This window comes from Fukomys damarensis, unplaced genomic scaffold (assembly GCF_012274545.1).
Source record: "Fukomys damarensis isolate Sample0158 unplaced genomic scaffold, DMR_v1.0_HiC HiC_scaffold_25, whole genome shotgun sequence".
NCBI classification, from domain to species: domain Eukaryota; kingdom Metazoa; phylum Chordata; class Mammalia; order Rodentia; family Bathyergidae; genus Fukomys; species Fukomys damarensis.
This window is the reverse complement of record NW_022900937.1, coordinates 33,802,428-33,827,102: the sequence shown is the minus strand read 5'-3', so window position 1 is coordinate 33,827,102 and position 24,675 is coordinate 33,802,428. Positions and strand designations below refer to the sequence as shown.

General features: G+C 55.0%; 2 protein-coding genes across 4 annotated transcripts in view; one reads left to right on the top strand and one right to left on the bottom strand.

Moving 5' to 3' along the window:
* The window catches only part of LOC104865569 (1,2-dihydroxy-3-keto-5-methylthiopentene dioxygenase), a 3,534-nt gene extending 2,411 nt beyond the window's left edge, over nt 1–1,123 (top strand). The window contains exon 3 of the mRNA XM_019208175.2: nt 641–1,123. Within this exon, the coding sequence (XP_019063720.1) occupies nt 641–760 (120 nt within the window). The 3' untranslated portion in view covers nt 761–1,123. The remainder of the gene's footprint in view (nt 1–640) is intronic.
* A 2,072-nt stretch (nt 1,124–3,195) lies between these two features.
* Trappc12 (trafficking protein particle complex 12) overlaps nt 3,196–24,675 on the bottom strand; it is a 35,313-nt gene continuing 13,833 nt past the window's right edge. The window contains exons 4-13 of one of the 3 annotated variants that reach the window (XM_010629099.3): nt 15,853–15,966; nt 14,995–15,133; nt 13,315–13,427; nt 9,465–9,537; nt 7,804–7,877; nt 6,257–6,379; nt 5,106–5,206; nt 4,733–4,820; nt 4,030–4,292; nt 3,196–3,418 (exon numbers count right to left, since the gene is read on the bottom strand). In XM_010629099.3, coding sequence (XP_010627401.1) covers nt 4,050–4,292; nt 4,733–4,820; nt 5,106–5,206; nt 6,257–6,379; nt 7,804–7,877; nt 9,465–9,537; nt 13,315–13,427; nt 14,995–15,133; nt 15,853–15,966 — 1,068 coding nt within the window. In that variant the 3' untranslated portion in view covers nt 3,196–3,418; nt 4,030–4,049. The other 2 variants (XM_010629101.2, XM_010629100.3) reach the window with 2 other exon arrangements.

Sequence of the window (24,675 nt, the reverse complement as noted above, 5' to 3'; positions counted from 1 at the left end):
CTCTAGTCAGCCGGCAGGCCATTGGGGTGCCCAGGGCACAAGACAGCACCTGGCCCAATTCCTCCTGCCCCTGCCCCAAGAGCTTCTCCTGGCCACCCTGGTCCTGGGTCCTTGGGGCATGCGTGTGAAGCACTATAGGGAGGCTATGCTGTTTCTCTTGGCCCGTAGCGGTAGAATATAGTAAGGGGGATTGGTGCCAAACACAGAGAAAAGATAGTTCTTTTGTGCTGTTGATGTGATTGGGATAAATATGATACCACTGAACTAAATCCCAAGCCCTGGTTTTTGAGACAGGATCTTGCCACGTAGTCGAGGCTGGCTTGAACTCATTGTGTAGCCCTGGCTGGCCTTGAACTTGTAGTGATCCTTCTGCCTCAGCCTCCTGAGAGTTGAACTCATAGGCATGCATTACTCCAGCTAGCTCCAAATCTGGACTCTGAGGACTGAGAGGATGTTAGAGCTCCTAGGCTGGGGTGGGGCTTACATGCACAGCTGACCCGGTCCTTAGTGGGGACAAAAACACAGGCTCCAGCCATCAGCCAGGCCACTAGGTGAGGGTCCCCTTAGCTAGAGTGCGGCCCTCCTGATCATCGTGTGTAGATACTGGTGGTGCTGAAGCCCTCACCCGTCTGCTTCCTAGAACTATGTGAAGGCCATGCGGCTGTTCGTGGGTGAGCCGGTGTGGACAGCATACAACCGGCCAGCCGAGCACTTCTCTGCCCGGGAGCAGTATGTGAAGTTCCTGGAGCAGACGGTATAGCTGCCCAGAGCCATCGTGTGGACCGAGGCCCATTTCTGTTCTCTGCATGATGATCTGATCAGAATTTTTTTAATCAACTGATTTTCACTCAAAGCAACTAGAAATGCAGACATCACTGTGATCTTCTCTACTAATCAAGACCAAGGTACAGGAGCCTCAGGTGGTACTAGCACTGCTCTGTGCCTCAGTACAAGCTTCGGCCCTGAGCATGGCTGCTGGGGATCGTGTGAGTGTCACGCCATGGCCCACAGACAGGGCCCGGCCCGAGGCGCTGCTTCTCTCCAAGCTGCAGCTGGCACGGGAGGGTGCACTAGGCTTCTTCTGCCTTGTCCTTGTCTCAATAAAGTCATTGCCTTAACTATGCTCCGTGGAGTTGCTCGTGTTCCTGTAGCTCACATCTCGGCCCAGTATTAGCAGGATACAGTGGCCCGGGCTTTCTGGCCCTCCACAATTCTGCCGTTACACTGGAAGTAGCCGAGCTTGGCTGAGTTCACTCCTGGTCAGGATCAACTGACTCCAGCTAAATTCTTCTCCTCTGAACCGTCTGTTCTCTTCAGCATGGATATACTTGTGCCCTCCTCGTCCTGCAGCCCTGCCTGCTTGATGCTTGCTACCAGCAGTGTCCCAGGCCTGCCCAGTTTCCCCACTTCCCACACTGGTAATGAATAAACCCTGGATGTCCTGGGATCCTTTGTCTTTGCTGCCCAGAGTGGCTTCGATCAGCCCAAGACTCAAGTTCCCTCAAGTCTCTGCCTTGTTTATTTCCCGCTCTCCTGTCTGGAGGATGTCATACTGGCTCGCAGGAGACCAGGACTGCCACAGGGGTCTCTGTAACGTCCCCTTTCCCACTCTAACACAGCATGAACGCCCGTTCCCATGCTTTGTGTGCCTGTGCCTGCACAGCTAGTGGCTGTCACCTGTGGTGTCCAGGCTGAGAGCTCTTGGTCCTTTCACAGACAAATCTAAGACAGGAAAGACTGCTCCACCCAGGACAGCTACGGGTGCACTGAACGCTCGTCTGGCCCATCGGACATGTTGCTTCCAACCTATATCTCTCTCACACAAACACGAATATGGAGATGTAGTTGTGCCTACTTTGCTGCAGTCACAGGGAAACATCTAGTCCACCATGCATGGTGGCGAACGCCTGTAATCCCAGCATTCAGGCCGAGGCGGGAGCATCTGGAGTTCAACGTAAGGCTGATAAAGCAGGACCTTGCCTCAGAACAGGAAAACCCCAATCAACTTCATCTTTTAGAGGGGCATGTAGTTTTCTAAGTGTTTTAAAAGACTGGATGTGAACGCTTCCTGTTAAAATGCATATCAAAGCTGGATGAGGTAGGACAGGTCTGTAATCCCACTACTCTGGGAGGCTGAGGCAGGAGGATCACACATTCCAGAGCAGCCTGGTCACCTCGGTGACCTTGTCTCAAAAGGGCTGGGGTTGTAGGTCCAAGGGAAGGCCCTGCATTCAACTCCTGGTACTGGGTGTGGGATCACATCATCAGTTATCACCCATTTTGGCTGTGGGGTTCACACTGTGGGACTGGGGAAGTAGCTCAGGGTCAGAGCTCATGCCTAAAACCCTGGGTTTGATCTCTAGCACTGCAAAAAAAAGTTAAAAGAGTGAACAGAGCTGGGCGTGGTGGTGCAAGCCTGTAATCCCAGCACTCCAGATGCTGAGGCAGGAGGATCACTGAGACCAGCCTGGGCTACACAGTGAGTTCCAGGTCAGTCTCAACTACATAATGAGACCCTGTCTCAAACAACAAAACAAAACAACAAAAAAAGAGTGAACAGAGCTACAAGTTCAGTACTGGCATCGGAATAGTTTAGCACAGGACAGTGTTGGTGTGAGTGCACCAGAGCTCACCTGTGACCTGGGCTCCCTGTGTGGCTCTGGCCCCACCCAGCAGATCCCTTTGGGGCTTCTACTCTGCGGCCATGCTGTCACCTCCCGCCTCCTGCCCACACTGGCTCTGCTTCCCTCCCTCTAGCTCAGCAGGCTCGGGAAATCCAGCTGCCGGCAGGGACACAACCCAAGGCGTGGCCTCGAACTGTGCAGTCCCACTGTCCCGGGAGGTGGAGCCGCATGCCCTCCAGCCCTGCAATGGGCTCCAGGGCCCCCTGCCCTCCCTGCCTGTTCCCTAGCATCAGGCACTTTTTGCTTTGCTTTTTCTTTTGAGACAGGGTCTCACTATGTAGTTGAGACTGACCTGGAACTCACTATGTAGCCCAGGCTGGTCTCGAACTCACAGCAATCCTCCTGCCTCAGCCTCCCGAGTGCTGGGATTACAAGTGAGCACCACCATTCCTGGCTCATCTCATTTTCCTGATAGGGCTCCAGGGACTGGAATGAAGCTCTTGTGCTCATAAGTCTGTGGTCCGTAAGAGCCTCTGCAGGGTACATGGTGAATCATTAAAACATCTTGCCATGATGGGCATGAGGAGGGTTTAATTGTTTGGACTTGGGAGTCATTTTCTAGTGCCTGGAACTTGGCAGAATTTAGAAGTGGTTGGGGTGGAGGAGGTGGGTGGAGCACCTGGTGGATGGGTGGGCCACGGGCCAGGGGAGGAACAAGGATAAGGGATGGGGGAGATTTAGCTCAGTGGTTCCGGTGCCTGCCTCACAAGTGCAAGGTCCTGAGTTCCTTCCCCCTGTACCAAAAAAAAAAAAAAAAAAAAAAAAAAATGTGGCGGGGAGATGAGTCTGGCTCCTGTCACCCAGACTCCGAATGTTAAATTCAGATGTGCTCTGCGACTCATGTTTCTGAAAGCCTTTGTCCTCGGAGTATATTGCATACGAAGCTGTAGAAACTCAGAATAATTTTAGCACTTACACAGTAAAAATTACAAGAACTAAGAAACTATGTCAGGGTGAATGGGAGGAGAGCAGGCACAGCACTTGCCCTGAAGAGGGTCCTGCGAGGGAGCCTCGCTGGCGCTTCCTGGTGTTGGAGTGTGATGGGGAAAACGCCAACGGCAAGAACAGCTTATGTTTGTGACTCTTCCGCATCTTTGCCAGGCGTGGTGCAGGCCTGTCATCCCAGCACTCTGGGAGGCTGAGGCAGGAGGGTTATTAATTCGAGCCCAGCCTGGGCAATCCAGAGACTTAGCCAGGACAGGAGCTCTGGAGGTCCTGGCTGACTGCCCAGTACTGTGTGTGCATGTGCGCATGCACAAACACACACACACACACACACACACAGACACGCACATGTACAAGTAAGATGCCCGGGACAGTGGGGAAAGGGCCTTCACTGGTCCACCTGTGTCGCAGGCCCAGGGCCTAGGCCAGCTTGAGGCACTGCGTGTTGAAGCTGTCGCCCTCCTTGCTGGCCACGGCCTCCAGCAGGCTCTGCTTCTTCTGCACGCTGCGCGAGGACTCCAGCTCGTACATGGTGGTGAGGTTGAAGAGCACACTCTCGTGCAGGTAGTGCCGCGGGTCCTGCCGCACCATGGCCTCCAGCTGCCGCAGCGAGTCCTTGAGCCTGCCCAGGTACAGCAGGCACACTGCAGCGTTGTTGTTGGCCTGCGGGAGAGTGGCTGTTCGGGGAGTGCATGGATACCGGCCCACACCATCCCAGGGTGTCCTGGGCCAGCTCAGATACCCTGTTTTTATTTATTCATCCATGTTTTTTTGAGACAAGGTGTTGCTGTGTAATTCAGGCTGGCCTTGAACTCACTATGTAGCGCAAGCTGTCCTGGAACTCGGGGATCCTCCTGCCTCAGCCTCCCAAGTGCTGGGATGACAGGTGCCACCATGCCCCATTTGGCTTCGATTTCTGGAGCACACATTTTTTTTTTTTTTTTTTGGTACCAGGGATCAAACTTGGAACCTTGTGCTTGCTAGGCAGGCGGCATAACCACTAAGCTAAATTCCCCAGTCCTGGAGTACACATTTCTAGTGTCTGCAAAGTGCCCCAAAAGCCACAGGTCCCATGGGGATGGGTCTGTGGCTGGGCATCTTACCACTGCATTGGTGGGGTCCAACCTCAGGATCTCTGTGAAGTACCGGTGGGCTTCTGAGAAGTTGTTCTGGCCAAGGTGCAGGAAGGCCCTGAATGCGGGAGACAGCGGGCAGTGAGCTGGAGAGCCAGGCACCCAGCTCCACCTTCCTGGCTCCAGCCTGCCCTGCCCTGTTCTTAGCAGGGTCTCCAGAACCAGTGGACCCAGGACCAGCATGGACATCTGCACCTCTGTTGAGCACAGGGCTGGGCAGACACAGAAGGTAGGGCCTGTGTGCTTCCTGTGCCTCAAGCACAGGCTGGGCAGGGATGCATTCTCCGGGGAACAGTGGGGCCTGTGGGAATGCCTGAGATCCCATGCACCGTGAAATACTTACCTGTTCATCAGAACCATGGTTTTACCCTGCGGCCCATCCAGTTTCTGCGTGACTCTCTCCACATCTTGGAAGTACTTCTCGGCTGTTTTTATGTCTCCAATCTGCTCGTCTGAGATCCCATGCACCGTGAAATACTTACCTGTTCATCAGAACCATGGTTTTACCCTGCGGCCCATCCAGTTTCTGCATGACTCTCTCCACATCTTGGAAGTACTTCTCGGCTGTTTTTATGTCTCCAATCTGCTCGGACAGAACGAGTCAGTCAGGTCGGCAGATGGGAAAGGAATTAAATGCATACCCGCTGCTGTGCCCTCGGCCAGGCCAGGCCAGGCCAGGCGGGGGACCCGCGGTGGCTGTCTGTGATTAGCCTAAGGCAGGAGGCATCTGGGGTGGGGAGGACAGCACCTTCTGGGCAGAACCTCGGCAGTTAACAGGAGCTCCTGCTCTGAGCTCCTACAGCCTAGGAATCTGAGTCCTCTAGGACGAATCCCAGTGCAGAATTAAGTAGAAATACAGTGCATGCCTGGCACCCTGGCACTAGTGAGGCTGAGGCAGCCTTCCTCCCCATCCCCTGTTTGATTTTTAAATTTTTTTTAGTTTTATTTTTTTTAGACAAGGTCTCACTATGTAGTTGAGACTGATCTGGAACTCACTATGTAGCCTTGGCTGGTCTCGAACTCACAACCATCCTCCTGCCTCAGCCTCCTAAGTGCTGGGATCACAGGTGTGTGCCACTGCTCCTGGCTCTTTTGCTTTTTTTTTTTTTTTTTTTTTTTTTTTGAGACAGGTCTCGCTGTGCAGTTCAGGCTGGCCTCAGCCTTGGAGTGCTGCGATTACAGGCATGCACCACCACACCTGGTGCCTCCGTATTTCTCTCCCTGAGTCACTAATTTGCCCAGGCTGGTCTCCAACTTGCCCTCCTGCCTCAGCCTCCCAGAGTGCTGGGATCATAGTCATGTACTGTTACGCGCCACTGAATCATTTTTCATGCTTGGTCCAGACTTTCTAACTGCTGGTACTATCCCTAAAGCTCTCTCCCTCAGTGTGCCTCCAAGTCTCTGCCGCGCCCCTGGCTTCCTCAGGGGGTCCAAAGCCAGCAGGGGCCCTCAGGAGCTTCTGCCCCACCCACTGCGCCGGGCGCATCCGGGTACCTGCTGGGACCCACCACCTGGTACCTGGAGGAGGACGCGGCCGATGCCGCTCAGCAGCTGTGGCTCCTGCTCGGGGTAGTACTGGATGACAGCGCGGTAGGCGTCCACGGCCAGCACGTACTCCTGTGCGACACAGACAGGGCAGGGCGTCACAGGTGCAGCGCGCTGCGGGAAACGAGGGCTGCGAGCCGGCGGGGGGGCCAGGCAGGGCTGGGTGGGGTGCCGGGCCCATGGTGGGGTGCCGGGCCCAGTGCACTCAGGACACATCGTGCAGATTTTGGGGGGTGGGGCAGGTAAGTGGATTTCTCATCGTTAAAAAGCTAATGAAAAGTGATTTCCCTGTAAAAGAGATGCTTCTCCAAATAACTAAACGGCTGTGGTTTTAAAATAAGCCATTGTTAGCCATGCATGAAATTAAATGACCACCGCAGTTGTAATACAGCGTAGGCTCACTAGAGGGCAGCAGCGCGCACGTGCTCCACCCTTCCCTTCCGGGACATTTTTCACTCCTTTAACTGCAATTTCAAAGCCAGCCACAATAAAAGTATTTTTAAAATACAACCATGTGTTCTGTTCTGAGTCCCAACAATAGGTAGATACGTTAGGTTTGGTGCCTGGGGTCATCACTGCTGCTGTACAACCATGAAAGACATTTTGTCCCATCATTTTCTAGGAATGCATCTTAAAGATGCAACGAGCTGGGCAGCAGGCTGGCCTCTTCCCCCTGAGGTCCTGCCCAGGACTCACCCAGCACCCGCCGTGGGATCTGTAATTTGCCTTGCATTTCTCCCTAACAGTTCTGTCAACTGGAATTCAGTGAGCTGCGGGGCTGCAGGCCAGGCCGGATCAGCCTGCGAGGCTTGGGGTGACAACAGAGGTGGGGTGGGGTGGGGAGCAGATGTGGTGCTCTGTAGGGTGGGGACAGGAGCACAGCCCAGGGCTGCTGGGAGAGGTGCCGGGCCCGAGGGCCAGAGGAAGGGGAGGAAGAGGGGCGGCAGGAGGGAGAGGCCTCCAGGCACAGCCATAAGGTCATGGCCTGAGTGCTCCTGCCCTAGAGGCCCAGCTGGGGGACGGATGAGCTGCCTCTGCTCTGCTTGGTACCCCCGGCCCTCTGAGGGCCGCAGGGAGCAGACTTCTCCAGTGGCAGCTCAGTGGTCACCTGGGAAGCCCGGGAATTGCAAGGGGCAGGAGGAGCTGTGCTCTGAAGCAGCCCTGAGATGTGTACCTGCTGCTCTGGCATTCCTGTAGGGCACCGGTGCCCACAGTTGGCAGCTGCACCGGGCTGGGGGGCAGCGAGGGGCGGGGCAGGCGGGGGCCAGCAGTGTTATACCTGCTGGCTGCTGGGGCAGAGAGCTTGGGAAAGATCGAAGGGGTGAGGAAAGACACACCTCAAAGGGCACCGCTGTGGGGCGGCCAAGGGGACTGGGCAGCTCCAACCGAACCATTTAGACCCGGCTTGCACAGTGAGACTTGGTAGCTCGAACCCTGCTTTCCGGAGATCCCTCTAGCAGCCACCCCTCCAGGGCCATCACAGCCCCGGCACCCACCTTCATGAGGAGCAGGCAGTTGGCCATGGAGTACAGCACCCGGCCCAGGCGCGCCCGCCACAGCTGCACGGAGGCTGGAGAGACAGAGGGCAGCTGTAAGTGTCGGACCCACTGCCCCGTTGACTCAGCCCTTCTGCTGAGGAAGAGACAGCTGACCCTGAACCGCCAGGACTCCAGGTCAGGTGCACGGCCTGCAGCTGGAGCTGCCGGCACCCCCTGGGCAGGGGAAGGGGTTTCTCCCCGGAGCTGGCTCTGACCTGGGAAAGTGGCCGGCCCTCCTGGACATGCCCCCCCCCCGCATCTTTTAACCAGAATCCTGCCCCCCCCCCGCATCTTTTAACCAGAAACAGAAGCTCTCTGCTCTCTCCTGGGGTGCCCTGTTCATTGGCCAACATCCACAGACCCCAAACCTCCAGGCTCACCTCCTGCACTGCTCTCGGGGCCTGGAAGGGCCCCAGCAGCTGCTGGGTGAGGGCAGCCGACCAGTGTGAGGACACAGGGGTGAGGCCTGGGTTGGGGCTCAGCTGGCTCCAGGGTTTATGTTGTGTTGAAAATGAGGCTGTGGCCCCAAGGGTGGAGATGTCACCTGACCCTGTCCTGGGCTGTGTCCCCTCCTTTAAGAGGGACCCACACACGAGCCAGGGATGTCATCCAGCCTGCTGTCCCAGCACTGAGAGGTTGAGGCAGGAGATTGGACGCCTGGGCTATACAATGAGTTCAAGGCAAGGATAGCAAGAAATTCATAGTGAGATCTGGTGTCAAAACCAAACATGAAAAAGCAGAGGGATCTGATCAGGACTCAGGCCAAGACACGAGGCTAGAAAGTGGGTGGTGGAACGGGAAGGGGCACCTGGCTGTCAGCTCAGCTCCGGGCCCGTGGCCTCTTTCCCTGGACAGGGGTCCCGCTGCCCTGCGGTCACCAGAGGTCAGAAGGGTTGGGAACACAGCCTCCTGCCTTCCCCGCACCCTCCCCACCCACAAGGGCTCCTCCAGGCTGGGGAAGGCCCGGCAGCCCCACCCCACGCGTGCATTTCCCCCACAGCCCTGAGTCCCACTTCCCCGTGTGCCACGCAGCCCTCAGGTTTACCAGACAGGACTCGAGCTGGGAGTGGGAGCTGCAGGCCGAGGGGTGGACAGTTGGGCTCCAAAGGGCCCCAAAGTTCACATTTGGTGAACTTAATCCCCAAGGGCCCATGTGGATGCTATCTGGAGGTGGGGCCTCTGGGAGCAGAGGAGTTCAGGAGAGGGAGGGACCCCGTGACACCTGCCAGGTCAGGGGCAGCAGGACGGCCTGGCGGAAGCCAGGGCTGGGCCCTGAGTCCCCGCGGCACACAGACCTGCCTGCTCTTCACACGTCCCTGTCCCAGGCGCTTCCTTACAGCCAAGGACAGGCCGGCAGTGCCCGCTCTTCTCAGTCCAGTCCGCTGCCGCAGCGCCCTGTGGCCACCCCGTGCCCCCCCAGCCCGAGTTCCCCCAAACCTGCCCCTATGATCAGTGGGCAAGGGACTCTGGCTCCTTGCAGCGCAGCCACCAGGCCGGCCCCTGGGGAAGGGAACCAAGGACGGTGAGTGGATGGCGCCCTGCAGGACGAGAAGCTGGAAGCCAAGAGCGGGGACTCTCGAAGGACTGTGCTGGTGACCCAACAGCCCCCTCAGGCTCACCTTGCCTGCTCTCCGGGGTGACGCTGCTCGGGCCCCCGTCTTCCGCCAGGCCCTGCTCCAGGTTCACCAGGATCTGCAGTTGTGGCAAGCACAGGGACAACTGTTAGAAAAACCCCATGATGCACTGAAACCTCTACAAGCTGTGGGCTAAATAAACCTTTCCTCCTTTAACTTTGGGTGTTGGGCATTTCCTCTCAGCAAGAGAGCAGTGACTAAGATACCCTGTCTGAAAAAAGCAAAAGAAAACACAAAAGCAAAGCGCCCCGGACACTGAGCATAGGGAACGTGGTTTTGCTTTTGAGAAAAGCACCAAGCTTGCTGCGAGTGAAGAGTGATTACTGACTACATGGAAACCCCAGTCTCCTTCCCGCCAGGACCATGAGGCCATGTGTCCTTTCTCAACGTCCCTGAGGAAGGGGCACAGCTGTCCCTGTGCCTGGCCTTTTGCTGGTTAGTAGCCTTGGGAGCTGCTTCTGCGTTCTGGTTTCCCTGTGGCTGCCACAGCCGCTGTAGAGTGGGCGACTTTCCCTTCCTTTTGAGGGGTGAGATGAGGACAAAAGTTCCTGAGAGGAAAGACTGTTTGCTAGGGAAAAAAATGGGAGCTACGAGAGCCGGTGAAGGTTCTGACGCAGTTCCGTGAAGACTACCCTTGAGCCACAGCCTGGACACCTATGGTCAACAGCACAGGTGCCCACCAAGCAGTGCAGCATTTGGTGTCACCGTTTCCTGAGAGCCAGGGAACAATCCTTGGGGAATCCTGGGAGGGAGCTGCCTTCACCCAGGTCTCAGGGCAGTCTCCAGCCACTCTGCCGGTAGGCAGGACCTCAGCTGACAGGACCTCGCAGGCAGGGAGGAGGCTGGGTGCAGACATCCGACTCCCCGGGGGGAGGAGATGGGACAGGTGGTCAGGACAGGCGGTCAGGAGTCAACGGGAAGGCTGGTGACCACAGGCAGGGGAAAAAATCAGGGAAGAAATCAGAGCTAAAGAGAGTGACAGAGCGAGATGGATCTTCCCACCACCCTGCTACAAGGGCTCTGCATCCAGAATTACAGGGGATGCTACAAACAGAACAGACAAGTCAGTTAAAGATGGGCAGGGGACCTGAATATGTATTCTCCAAAGCAGAAGCAAATGGCCAGGGAGGACATGAAACTGCTCAATGCTGTGAGCCAGAGGGGGATGCAAACCAAAACTCCGAGATGGGGCTGGGGATGTAGTCAGCAGCACAGCGCCTGCCTTGCAACTGCAAGGTCCTGAGTTTTATCCCCAGTACCAAATAGTAAATAATAAATAAATAAATAAAAAACAAAACATAACAACAACAAAATCCTCCAAGATGGTATCTCAACCCATTGAGAAGCGGTTCCCAAAAGAAGGAAAAAGGCTGCTGAGGCCAGGGAGGAAGAGGAACTCTGCTACCCTGCTGCAGGAGGCAGATGGGTGCTGTCCTTACGGTGAACAGTAAAAACAGACCTTCCTGTGATCCAGCAATCCTGCTCCTGGCCCAAAGACAGGGAAATGAGCCTGCCCAGCAGACACCCCCATGCCCACCTTCCCTGCAGCACTGTTCACGGTGGCTCAGGCACAGAAGTAAGTTTTGGTGCCCACCCACAGATGCAGAGGAAGAAAACGTGGCATGCACAAAATGGAGCATTACACAGCCATAAAGAAGAACGAAATCGGTGCCGGGCGTGGTGGCGCACACCTGTAATCCCAGCACTCGGGAGGCTGAGGCAGGAGGATTGCTGTGAGTTCGAGACCAGCCTAAGCTACATAGTGAGTTCCAGGTCAGTCTCAACTACATAGTGAGAACCTGTCTCACCCCCCCGCCAAAAAGAACTAAATCCTGCCATCTGCAGCCAGACTGATAGGACTAGCAGACGTTATGTCAAACACAGGAGCACAAGTACCATGTGCCCTCTCTCACGTGGAAGTTAAAGAGCTGGCGGGAATGTGACTGGTGATGGCTAGAGGCTGGGAGCGTGCAGGCACAGGGGCTGGGTGTGCTAACGGTCTACTTAGACATGTTAACCAAAAATACTACCATAGCCGGGGATTTAGCTCAGTGGCGCCTGTGCTTGCCTCAAATACACAAGGTCCTGAGTTTGATCCCTGGTATGGGGTGGGCAGGGAGAGCTAGGAGAAATATGAATGTCCCCAAATTCAGTTTAGTGTTTGGAAATGTGGAAGGGGGTTAGGGGAAGGGAGAAGAATGTGGGCAAAGGGGGCAAAAATCGTAAGGGTACCATCCCACACACACACCAGTTCTGAAAATGAATTATTATATATCAGGTATACCAATAAAAATTATAAAACTAAATTTTTTTTCCACTGAACAAGAGCAACAAGGGTGTGGGGAAGAGGGCAGAGGCCAAAAGTTTTGTTTCTGTTTTAAGTAAAAAAGAAATCCCCGTTCGTTTTAAGCTGCTGGCTTTGCACTGATCTGTCACACGGCAGCCGGGAACTGGTGCTCAGCTGAGCAAGGTTTCTTGTACTTTTACTGAAGGCTCCTGGGAGGAACAGCACATGGGTCAGGGTGCAGCTCTAGGGGTGTTCAGGTCGCACCTGGGTCCTGCGAGGGCCCCTTCCTGGGGTCTCTGAAACAAGGCTGTGGTGGGGCGACACAGTCCCAAGAGGCTGTGATGGGGGTCCAGGAGCAGGGACAGAGGCGGAGCTGGGGGGTAAGAGGGGGCCCCAGATGCAGTCTGTGGGGAGGCAGAGCTGAGGGACGGGCTGCACCCCAACAATGCAGACAGCTGCCAGTACCCTTGTGGGGGCGGCTGGGAGACCCGGCGGTCTGAATTCGAGCCTGCTGATGTTCAGTGCAAGGAGTGAGTGAGACGCCTGGAAGGGACACGCCACTCTGGCTGCACACGTGACCAGCCCTGCCGCCACACAGCCGAGAGGTTAGAGGACCCCAGCCTTGTTCTGCATACCACATGGTTCCTGGGCGGGGCGAAGTGGGTGTCCTGACCCGGCCCCACGGCAGGCCAGGAAGAAAGGGCCGCAACACTGTGGGTGCACGGGACAGGTGTTACTCGCAGTCTCTGAGAGTCGGGCATGGACTCCAGGACCAGGGGGAAAGGGAGACCTGGCTAAGAGAGCACTTCCTGTTACCTGGGGCGCTTGGCCATGGTACCTGGGGTGGGACCAGGCTGCAGAGCAGTAGAAGGGCAGGGGTGAACTCAAGACTACACCAGGCACAGCCAGGCTGGACGGTGTGACCTTGTGTTTTTAAGAAGTTGTAATTTGGGGGCGCTCCTAAGGGCTGCTGCAGTTAGCCCCACACTCCTTCCCTCAGCCGGTGGGGCGCTGTGTGGCAGGAGGAGGGGCGCACGCGGGACCCTGTACAGGGGCCCAGGTGTGGGCTGCTGGGTGCACTGGCCAGGCCTCTCGGCCCCAGTCTCCTCTGACATCCCAAGGGGCACAGCTGCTCCTGGTGTAACTGCTGCTGGCTGGGGCCCCTGCGTTAGCATCCGGAGGGACAGCTCTCACCGCAAGCGTTTCAATGCTGCCGCCAAAGCAGACAGGCGCTCAGGCATGCACGCATGCGGTGGGTGTGAGTGAGTGTGTGAGTACGTGCATAGGCAAGTGCGCACCCAAGGCCCTGCAGGGGCAACCAGGCGCAGGCTCTCGTGTGCAACTTCCACAGGAGGCGAACAGCCCACCCTGCTCTTCATCTCCCCAGAGTTGGAGGGTCGGGGATTCGGGGCCCTGGCTGTACCAGCAACCACCCTCCCACCCCGAAAATGCCTCCAGCAGGAGCAGTGGGGACCGCAGCCACCAAGTCAGGAGGCTGGGGCTTTGGGGAGGAGGTGGTGGGCAGCGTGCCAGGCAGGGCCAACGCACCTGGCTGCAGACTGTCTTGATGCAGTGCAGTCTGTCCAGTGACTCCTGAGGGCTGCCCAGGTACTGCTGCAGCTCTGCGTGCAGGATGCGCATGGAGAAGGGCACCATGGAGCCTGCAACCCAATCACAGCCGTGTCAGTTGCCCGCCGAACTGCACAGCAGGCAGGTAACGACTGCATGACACGTGAATGTCAGCTGGGTTTCTAAGTACCGGCAAACAACAACAGGAATTAAAAGCAGGATGCATTGACATCTGCACCACAACAAACCGAACACATAGCGATCGATCTGAAAGACACTATGAAGAAAATGAAATCTGCTGAAGAAATCAAAAGGTCTGAGTGGATGGACAGACATCCCGCATCCATGGACCGAAAGACTCGAGGGTGTCAGAAGTCATTTTCTCAAAACTTGGTGCACAGATTCAATGTAAAGACTCAGCAAGCTGTGTTGTGGGTATCGACTGGCAAGATGATTCTCAGGTTCATATGAAGAGGCAAAGAATTGGGAGCTTCTCTGCCTCCTGTGACCTGAGCTGCCTGGAATCAGCCCTGGGCGCTGCAGTCTCACCAACAGTGGGGTTCACAGAGAGGGAGCGCTGAGGCCTGGGGACCAGCAAACTGCTTCAAGGCGGCCCCGTGAGGCTGATGGGAACTGCCAGGCCATCAGAGCCCAGTGCAGCTCCTCTCCTGGATGAAAAGACAACTTCCTGATTTTACACCATTCATCGCACGTCCTGTTATGAATCCTCTGAATGGGTAAAAATGATGCCCGATATTTAAATGAAATATACTAAAGCTCATTCATAGAAATTATTTGTCTGTTTGCATTGCTGTAACCTTCCTTTTAAAACACATTTTAATGACTTGTTTTGCTTATATATTGGGAGCTAAAATGAAATGAATGCATCAAATTCTTAATGTTTATGCTTGCTACTCCACAGAATGCAAAGAAAAATTAGCAAACACGCAGCATATTACTGTGAATGGGTGTTCGCACACTTCGGCGAAAATCTATGTATGATTTGTGTCCATTTCCTAATTTGAATTAGCTGCTTAATGATGCATAGCTGCTGCCTTCTCTCCATCCATCCCCGGCGGATTCACTTCAGGCCTCGCTGTCTGGGAGGAACGAACAGCCCAGCGCCGAGGAAGGACAGCAGCCGCACTGCACCTGCACACAAAAGTGTCAGGGCTGCGTTCGGGGAGAAAGGGGCCCTCTTCTCGCGAGGAGCCCGGGGGATCCTGGGCAGCAGCTGGGTTTACTGGCCCCGAGACCTCGGGGAGATGCAGGAGATGCAGGAGATGCCGTTTATGACTGCAGCACAGAGTAAAGCAACAGAGGCAGCAGGTGCCCCCGACAGGTGACGTTACTTCATCTGCATGGATTGGATCCCTGTGTCGCTCACGCAGGCACTGGGGCACAGGGCTGTAGCTGCCTTGTCCACAGGGAGAAGTCTGGGGCCTGCCATCCCCACCCACTGCCAGGACACGCTGCTGTCCTCGCAGCGCCCAACCCATGGCCACTCCGTGACCCGCAGGGCCAGCCCTGCAAGACCCGCAGGTCAGCTGTGCATAAGGTGGATTTCGTTTTTAAGATTGGGACAAGGACAGCTGCGGATACCTAAGTGTGTGTAAATCAAAGCCAAGCAGGGCCCCCACGTCACACCCCATGCCTTACCCTTGCGCCCGGGGTACACGTGCGGGTAGTACTCATAGTACAGGTCTGGCTGGTCCAGATTCCCGAAGGGCTCGAACTCCATCTCGGCGTTCTGGAAGAGGCCCAGCTTCACCAGCAGCGCCAGCCTCACAAACCAAAGCTGCAACGCAGAACGAGACAGGCGGCAGGTTATGTCCAGGCATCCAGTCAGAAATCCCCTTTCCTTGTCCACCTGCTCTGGGCCTTGATTTCTAACTCTCAGAGACAGAGCTGTCTGTGGTCATCTGCATAAAGACATTCTGTCTGCTGTGTAAGGGGTGACTCGAAGGACCACGGTCTCAGGCCAGCTTCTAGGTGGGGGCCGGGGGCACCAGGACAGGGCCAGCACAGCAGCCACAACACCGTGCATGTGAGCACTCCTGGTGGCCGGGACTCAGACTGACTCAGGAAGGTGGTGTGATTCAAGTTAGCAAGCATAAGCTGGGGACCTGCAGAACTAAAGGGAACTGCTCTGACCTCAGTGATGGAAAAATGAGGTTCGCCGTGGCCATGGACGGATGAAGGAGTGAAGGAAATGGGATACACGTTCTCAGTGGAATACCAGTTGTACTTAAAAAGGAACCGGTTGTCTGCGACAATGTGTGTGAGTGCACAGTTCTGGTAAGTACGCCAGGCACAGAGACAAGTCCTACTTGATCTCACTTGTCCATGAAAGCCAAACATTTAGGTCCACAGAGTTCAGTGAATTTAGACATCAGACAGAGCCTCCGTACAGACTGCAGTGTCCCCTGCCGCAGGGAACCTCCCACCGCCCTCCAGCCCTCCAAAACAAAGGCTGTGTCCCTTCTGTGTCCCAGTGGCCCGGGCCGGTGCTCTGACCTGCAGCGAGTCTGTTGTGTGGCTGGTGGGCAGCCCACTCTTGCCGTAGCCCTGGCCGTGGGCGGTGAGGAGGCGTCCACACAGGTCGACAGCAGCCCTCCAGTTCCTGCAGCTCTACAAGATACAAACGGCCATCAGCACACACGCGTGCTCTTGCTCTGCACGAAGCGGCCCATCCAGCCATCCGGAGTTGCACAAGGTCAGGCGCTGGCCAGCCAGCACGGAGGACAGTGCCACTTGTCACTGCTGCAGTACAAGGTCCAGCTGGAACGACCGGATCACAACACTGAACATTGAGGCTTGGCACAGGCAGGGCTCTGACCAGAGAGCTCTCCCCGCCCACAGCGGACTCTACTGAGTTCCTCCATGCTGTGATTTCTGTCCACTTCAAATCAATAACAATTTTATCTGTGTGGTGGATCTACCGATTTGTATCTGGGAAATCTGCACGGACTATAAAATAAGGTTTCAGATGTCTGACTTTACTGTTTTATCGGTGAGAGCAAATCGATGAGCAAAGGTGATGTGTCACCGGCCAGCGGTCACCAAGGGCACAGCCAGAGCCCGGAGGCCCTGACAGAGACCCTGGCTCTTGAGTTGGGGCTGTGTGCATCTTGCCCCTGCACAGTTCAGAAAGCAGCACTGCTAGGCAACCAGACGGGACCATATCGGGAGAATAAGGAGTACCGAAGAGAGGGACTGTGCACCGTGCCTCAGATGTGGCTCTTTCACATGAGCGCCTCACACTTGGAAGAGGCTACTGGGCTCTGCGGGCAAAGTGGCAGCTGAGCCCATGGATGTCCCATCCAACAAGGACAGCGGACAGGGAGGCTGCGAGTCAGGCGGGCCAAGGGCAAGGACTTCCAGGAAGAGGGTGCGGCGGGGTGGGCACGGGGAGCAGACCAGTCCAGGCCAGCAGAGGGGCACAGGCAGGGGAGACCAGGGATGTGAGTGTGGACTCACCCGTGGGATAGGGGAAGGCCAGGAGCGGCAAAAGCCAACTTACAGCCCGCAGGCTGGGGCCTGGCACAGGCTTCTCCACATAGACTCTGCCGGCTGTGGTGCCCCCGGTGCCTTCTGTGTGGCAGGAGGGATTCCAAGTGCCGAGGCTGCAGAAAACAGGCCCCTTGGGCAGACAGTGACCCTCAGTTACCACGAAGGGGTGCGGCGGCCTGTGTGTGGGATTCCCAGGAGGGAGACAGGTTGGGGGCAGCCGCTCTGACCTCCAGAGATGCAGGCCTGGTCCACGGGTTACAGGACGGAGGATGGCACCAGGCCACCACCCTCCAGGGTCACACACAGCAAACACAGCTCTGTGCCCTTCTGGAGAAGACACTAAGAAAGGGAACCAACTGGGCGTGCTGCTTGGCACACACCCATTATCCCAGTGCTCTGGGAGGCTGAGGGAGGAGGACTGCAAGTACAAGACCAGCCCCGGGCAACTGAGACCCTGGCTAAAGTCCCCAGTACTGGAAAAAAAAAAACTGAAGGGCGGGGGGGGCGGGGGGAAGTCCCCTAACTGTCCCCGTGCAACTCTGGCGTGTTCTCCCCCCAGTGTGAGCCCTCTGGGCCAGGACCAGCTCTGCCCACTCTGCAGGAGCCCCGGCTCCGCCCGCCCTGGCCCTGTGGTGTGTGTGGGTGGGCGCTTGTTCGAGCATTCACCACAAGGAATGGAGCTGGATGAGCTGCACTGTGGGTGCTCCTCGGCGCCCCCTCGGCTGACACTTGCGGCAGCTCCCCCTTTCTGGGGAGGAGACTGGCACACACACGACGCGGCTGGGCTTTCTGCTACGGAAGCTGCCCCCAGAGCCTGAGAGCCACGGATGCAGACTCCAGAGAGACAGCGCCATGGAGCGCAAGGCTTCTGTTCTGTGGTCTGGTGGGCAGCTCAGAAATATTTTTAGATTGGGCAAGTTAATTTACTTAGAATGCTTTCTCCAGTCGAAACTGAAGCAGTAACTAACTGCTTTATGTAATGCAAGTGGTTGTGCATTTGCTTTGAATTGCAAATGCCGGAAGATCTGTAGCCAAGTCAAGCAGGGCCCACAACCAGCTGTAGGCAAGTTTGGCCTCCAGGTCACTCACACACACTGGCCTCACTTGCTGGGGGCGGAACTAGGTCGGGACAGGAAGAGCTGGCTCAGGGAGTGGGGGACCCTGGAGGAGGAAATAGCACCAAGCTTGGGAGTGAGGAGTGGGCGTAAGGGGAGGGGATGGCGGGGACAAGGTGAGGCCACACAGGGAGGGGGACGAGCAGGAGGCAGGGAGGCCAGGCCCTGTCCCACTCACAGGCTTCCAAGGCTGGCGAAGCAGCGACCCCACCCCCCACCCCGTGCTCCAGGCTCCCTGCATCAAGGGAGGCTGTCGGGGCCAGCAGGATGCCCCACAGTCCTGCGGTGATCTGCATGCAGCCTGTGGGCCACTGGTGCCACCACTGCTCCCACAGGTTACTGGAGCCAGCTGCAGTGGACTTGTCTGCTGCTATGGGCAATAAAATGGGCTGGGGTTTGGCCTGCTTTTCATTGCATTTCTCCTATAATTAATTACTAGTTTATATTGATCTTTACAAAAGTCACGACCTGCTAAAGATCGGAAATTCAAAAACCACAGAACCACCTTCCAGCACAGGGCCTGAGGAGTGAGGGTGACAGGGCTGGAGCCGTGAGACAGTGCAGAGGGGACCAGGCTGTGACGACCTGGTGTCTGTGGGGGGCGGTCACAGTAGAGACTCCGACCCAGTGTCCAGGTTGGGTGGGGAGACGGCAGCGAACTTGGTCCAGGAATAACAAATTAGGTTCTGTTCCAGGCGATGTGGAAGTGAGAATTCCAAGAGAAGAAAGGGCCATAGCTGGATGTGCAGGGCTGACCTTGGGGAGACAGGGGCAGGGCCAGCACAGGTCAGAGAAGTAAGGAGCTCCCGAGATGGTGCCCGTCAGAGAGGCGCCTGCGAGGGTCCTGAGACCCCAGTGAGAGGTGGCTGGACAGAGACAGGGGCCGGAAAAAGGAGGAGCAGCCATGGAGTTGGGAGCCCAGGATGCCTGGGAGCTGTCAAGCTGTCAAGGACAGTGAGAGGAGGCCGCAGCCAGGGAAGATGTGAGACCAGGTGTGCTTTTAGTCAGGTCCTGAGTGTGAGCAGGCAGCTGGAGTGGGGTGGAGCCCACATGGGAGGAAGGGCCAGGCAGCAGTGTCTACAGCAGGTGGCAGGAGCTGTGAGAAGCCAGCAGGGGCGGCTGGGACCTGACCGGGAAAAGGGAAGATGTGGGGAGTGCAGATGAGGGGAGACATTTGGGATGGAGACAGTGATGTGAGGCCCCTTAGCTGACCCGGAGCCCAGCGGCTTCTGGGCACCAGGGTGGGCACACGCGGCTCTGTGCCAGCACTGGTGCCCGAGGGCTGCAGGCTGGACCTGTCAGGAGTAGGGGCTGCCGAGCGGGGTCTGTTTGCAATGAAAGGATAAAAGAGCAAGTAGTTCAGGGTGTAACAGAAGCTTTTTTGAAACCAGGACCATGGAAACCATGCTGGGTGAAGAAACAAGTGGAGAAGTAAGGTGTGGATGCCCAGGCAGCCGATTAGTAGGCTGGGTGTCCAACAGGCAGGCACAGGACACCATGGCCAGAGCAGTGCCCGGGGAGGGCCAGGTGAGAAGGGGGCTCACAGGAAGTGACAAGCTTGGGGGGGTGACCACAGGACTCCAGGAGTGGGCCCAGGAGAAGCGGCCATATCTACATGGGAGAGGCCAGTGGAGACCGGAGCTTCCAGAACTGAGGGCCTGGTGCTGGCCAGGCATCTGGGACCCGGGCAAGAGCAAGGGAGGAAGGGCTGGATGTGACGATGGCAGGAAGCCGCACAGCAGACAGAGGGGCGTCAGACGGAAGTGTGCATGTTCATGCCCACGCTTGGGGGAGACACAGCTGAGGACGGAGCCTGCTGGCCACACGATGCCCAGGTGCTGGCGAGGGTGGCCGGGTGCTGTCCTTGACACAGGGGATGTGGGAGGAGCGGCAGGCCCGGGGGTGGCGCTGTGGGGCGGCCACAGCCCTGCTGCTTCTCCTCTCACACAGGGCACCTGTCTGGTAGCACGTGCGCCTCAGCAGCGACAGCTGTGCCCATGGCCTGGCTGGCACTTTGGGGGGAATCACAGAAGGCGGGGATGTGGAGGAGAAAGGGAGCCACTGTGAACAGCAGTGTCTGCGGCCTTACAGATGTCTTAGAACACACCCTGGTCTGTCTGTGTCTCCACTTTACTAACACTCTTAGAGCCGCGCGTGTCCTCAGGACAGGAGTTTTAATGATGTGTGAGTCAGAGACACCAATGCAGGCATCCTGTGCAACGTGACCTCATGCAGGACATCTGAAAGTGTGCCTCAGGCCAGCACTCGGCAGAGCTGTGGGCACCTGGGCCGACTGAGGGACAGCCTCCTAGCGTGCTGTCCAACGGCTCCAGCACTAGGTTTCCAGGGAAACTGTGGGACTCAGACACTCTGACATCACCCTCTTGTTCCACTACAGTAGAAAATAAACCCAGACCCCAATGGTTTTTATGACCAAGGATTCCACTTCCGGAGATTACACATGGAAGCAATATTAAAAGCTCGCAGGAGAGAGTATGCAGTAGGTAGACAAAGTGAATCTGCCAGCTCTCGTGGACAAAATCTTAGCTATAAAAGTTATAAATACGAATTATCGATACTACAAGCCAGGATGGCGACACAAGCCTGTAATCCAGCACTCGGGAAGCTGAGGCAGGATGATCACCTGGCGTGAGTTCGAGGACAGCCTAAACTACACAGCCAGACTGAGTTTCACTGAGCTCCTAGGTGTCTCCTGAGCTTCTTCTGGATGCAGAGACAACTGCTGACCTGTGTGCACCAGATGAGCACGGCCCTCAGTACACAGCAGGCACTTCCTCAGTGCGTGGCATAGTCCAGCCCATGTTCTTTATGAGTCTTGCGTGCCCAGTACCCACAGCCCTGTCGAGCCCTTCCCAGCTGTCCTCACTACCTTCCTCATCCTCTCTGTAAAATGCTCACTGAACTCCTCTCTGTCCTGTGAGTGCTGCCCAGGGCTAAAGCCACAGCTCAGACCCAGAGAAAACAATTACATCCATTATTCAAGACAGCTTCACCTCTGAGTCTCCTGCTGGCCGCCCCAGAGCTGGAGAGGAAGGCACAGTCACACTCTGAAGTCACCTGTCACACCTCCAACCCCGCTATTCCTCCAATTGGAAACCAGATCTGATCTCAGGGTGAAACCCTCCGCTCTTCCTTCCACGGCACGGGAATTCCCCCCCCCACCGCCCTGCAGGAGATGGAATTCGGTTCTTGGGGATAAAAAAATCTTGGGTAACGATTCAGTGGCTCCCCAAAAGATAAACAATGCCCAACAGAATGTGACTCCTGAGCATTTCATTTCATGTGGGGCTAAGGGTAGTGGCGAGGGAGTAGGAAGAAAATGTCTTAAAAACGTCCCTCGGGGGCCAAAATGATACAAAGGGTAGGAAGTACTGCTTCATTCCACACACATATGAAGCCTGGCCTGGCATTTCAAGCTACTTTTAATTAGGACTGCATCCTGTATCTGCTGGGGGTAGGGTATCCGTCTGGAGCATGCTGTTTAATTTCTGAAAGTATTTCTCTCCTATACTCTTAGAAGCATAGCCATGCAAAGAACTGTGGAGTAGATGTTAAATTCACAGCGTAACAAGACAGTAAAAAGTAAAATAATGCTTCACTGTACTAGTAACCAAACACATGAAATCACTGGAAAAAAGCAAATGCTGGATTTAGCTCAGTGGCACCGTGCCTGCCTCCCAAGTGCAAGCTCCTGAGTTCAATCTCCGGTACTGCAAACAAAACAAAACAAAACAAAACAAACAAAGCAAATGTATTTGCTAGCCTAAGAAATTAGAAAAAAAAATTTTTTTAAAGTTAAAACATAGGGCAGACAGAGATACTAAAGTAAGTACGTACATGCTGTTCATAAATGTCAAATGGAATAATGTTTTTGAAAATTAATGTGTAGGGGCTGGGGGTTTGGCTCGGTTCCGTCGCCTGCCTTGCAAGCACAAGGGCCCAAGTTCGATCCCCAGCACAAAAAAAGAAAATTAATGTAGTAAGATCCTCAAAAATGGTCATAGTCTTTGGCACAGTACTTGCCTCCTAAGACTTATGGCAAAAAAGAATCACATATGCAGTAAAGAAATCTGTACAGGGTGGATCCTAAGGTTTTATAACATCTGTAGATTAGGTAGCTATTACATATGTTTTAATTTAAACTCTTTAATATGGGAAAATGTGACTATTTTATACAAATATAATAAGTAGTAAAAAAAGTGAAACTAGGGCCAGGGACTTAGCTCAGTGGTGCTGTTCCTGCCTCGCAAGTGCAAGGTCCTGAGTTCAATCCCTGGTAACGGATTCACCTCCCATCCTGTGCTATGTGTTGTGCTATGTACAGTGTATATAAATATGTGCACATACACTAAGATGTTAAAGGACAGATTTCTCTCTCTCTCTCTCTCTTCCCCTCTCCCATCCCAGGTACCAGAAATTGAACTCAGGACCTTGTACCTTCCAGTCAGTCATGGTGCCCCTGAGTTACATCCCTCTTAATTTTATTTTTTTTAAGAAATCTTGTAACAGTACCCAGTGGAATTTATTCTAGGGCACAAGGCTGGGTCAACATTTGAAAGTCCATCCATCAATCCATCACAATAACAGGCTAAAGGGAAATCATGCTTCCATCAACCAACGCTGCATGGTTGGTGCTCTTATCTTTACAGGGTGGCCCTGCTCTCTGCACTCCTGCCAGAGTTGTGTAACCCAGGACAGGCATTTTGCATTTTTTTTTTTTTTTCAGTTTTTCTGAGACAAGAAAGAACATGGCATTTGTAAGATCAGGAGTGGAGGAGGGCCTGGGATTTAGCTCAGTGGTGCCGCCACGTATCTTGCAAGCCCAAGGTTCTGAGTTTGATCCCCAGTACCAAAAAAAAAAAAAGATCAGGAGTGGAGAGGTCTGTAAATGAAAGGACTGACCACACACACATGGGACAGCCTCTACTTCTGGGCCTTTTGGAAACTGGCCACGCTCATGTACATCTCTCTGCCACTGCAACAGCCGGGGTGGGAAGTGGTGGTGTGTGTTACCTCTACCTCTCTGCCCAGGACTGCACCAGACATGCAGGAACAAAACACAACAAAAACGCATGCCTGCTGACAGATAGCACTCTAAAAACCAAGCACAGAAGGTATAAGTTACTATTAAACATGGCAGCTAAAAGGAAAATGTCCCTGGAAAACAGCCCTTCAAAGCAGCCAGCTCTCCACAGCTGTGGATACAAGCAGGCACAAGTGTTTTGCAAAGTGTCCACAGTGAACATGGACAGACTCGTTCCCTTGTCATCTTTCCCTAAATATTACAGAAAGCAACAATTTACCAAGTGTTCATGTTGCATTAGGGTCCATAAGTAATCAAGAGATGATGTGAAGTACGCGGGAGAGTGAGTAAGGTCTACACAAACACTACGGCACATCACACAAGGCCCTGGGCACCCACAGATCTCAGCATTCCTGGGGGAACCGGGGCCAACCCGTGGGGTCCCAGGGACGGCTATAAACAGACACTGTTCCCCGATGCCTGTGTGGTCCCTCGGAGCCCACTCTGTCACCTACCTGGCAGAGCCCCAGGGCATGGGTTTGTGTAGGTGCAAAAACATAGAAATGAAAAAATTTATGATGGATATCTGTATATTTTTAAAACTATTAAGAAACATGACAGGGAAAAGGCTCCTTTTTCATTTTCATTTCCAATTCACACTTCCCCAAATAATGTCTTTTCTTGATGAGAGAATATGAAATCATTATTTGGTGCTGGTTCAATTTGAGTTTGTATTTCAGAGACACGGCCAGGGTCAGGAATACCTTTCTGCTCACCAAGGGAGGTCAGACAAGACCAGGACTGCTTTTCCTGGCTGAGGGCCGGCTCTGCTGTTAGACCCTCCAGGGACCAGGCAGGATGCAGAGTGGCCCAGGAGGCACGCTGGGGAGGGACTTGGGCAAGGCCAAGAACCAGCAAGAAAGAGATGACAATGCCTCAGGGTCTGCTCCAGAAGGCACAGCCCACAGGATCATGCCCTGGCCAGTGGGAAGGAGGGAAGGGCTGCAGTACACAGCACATGGAAGGAGAGGCATCACCTTCCTAAGTGCTGGGACACAGTGCCTGCCACCCACAACTTAAAGGGGGAGTGGTTCAGTCTGGATCACATCTCAGTTCTAGGTCGGCTGCTCCAAAGAAGAAACAGCATGGCAGAGAGCCTAGTGGAAGAAAGCTGCTCTGGGCACGGAGGACAGGAAGCAGAGAGAAAGGAGGAGCTCAGCAGGGAGGCAAACCCTTCCAGGCCACGCCCCCAGGACATCCTCCAATCACCGCCCAGAGGCCCGAACTATGCGTGCAGACGTGCTGGAGACCTCTGGATATAAACCGCAAAGCACAGCATAAATATAAAGGAGGACCAGCACCATCAAGTGTGGCGAGGTTGCCCTTGGCTGGAGGGTATTCCTGAGCGTCAGTCAGGCTAAGGCAATGTTGGCCTGCCTGCAAACATTCATCAAAGCTGGCACGCTAGGTGGCCCTGTGCAGTGTGTTTCTATGCTCAACACTGCTTCTGAAATTTATCCATATTGATGACTACAGCTTTTGTCCATTTATTTCAACCGCTCCAAAGCATTTAATTGACTCTATAAGAAATAATTTTTCTTTTTCCTGCTGTGGTTTTTGGTAACATTTTTGGCTAATATGAATGATATGGTGTGTGTGTGTGTGTGT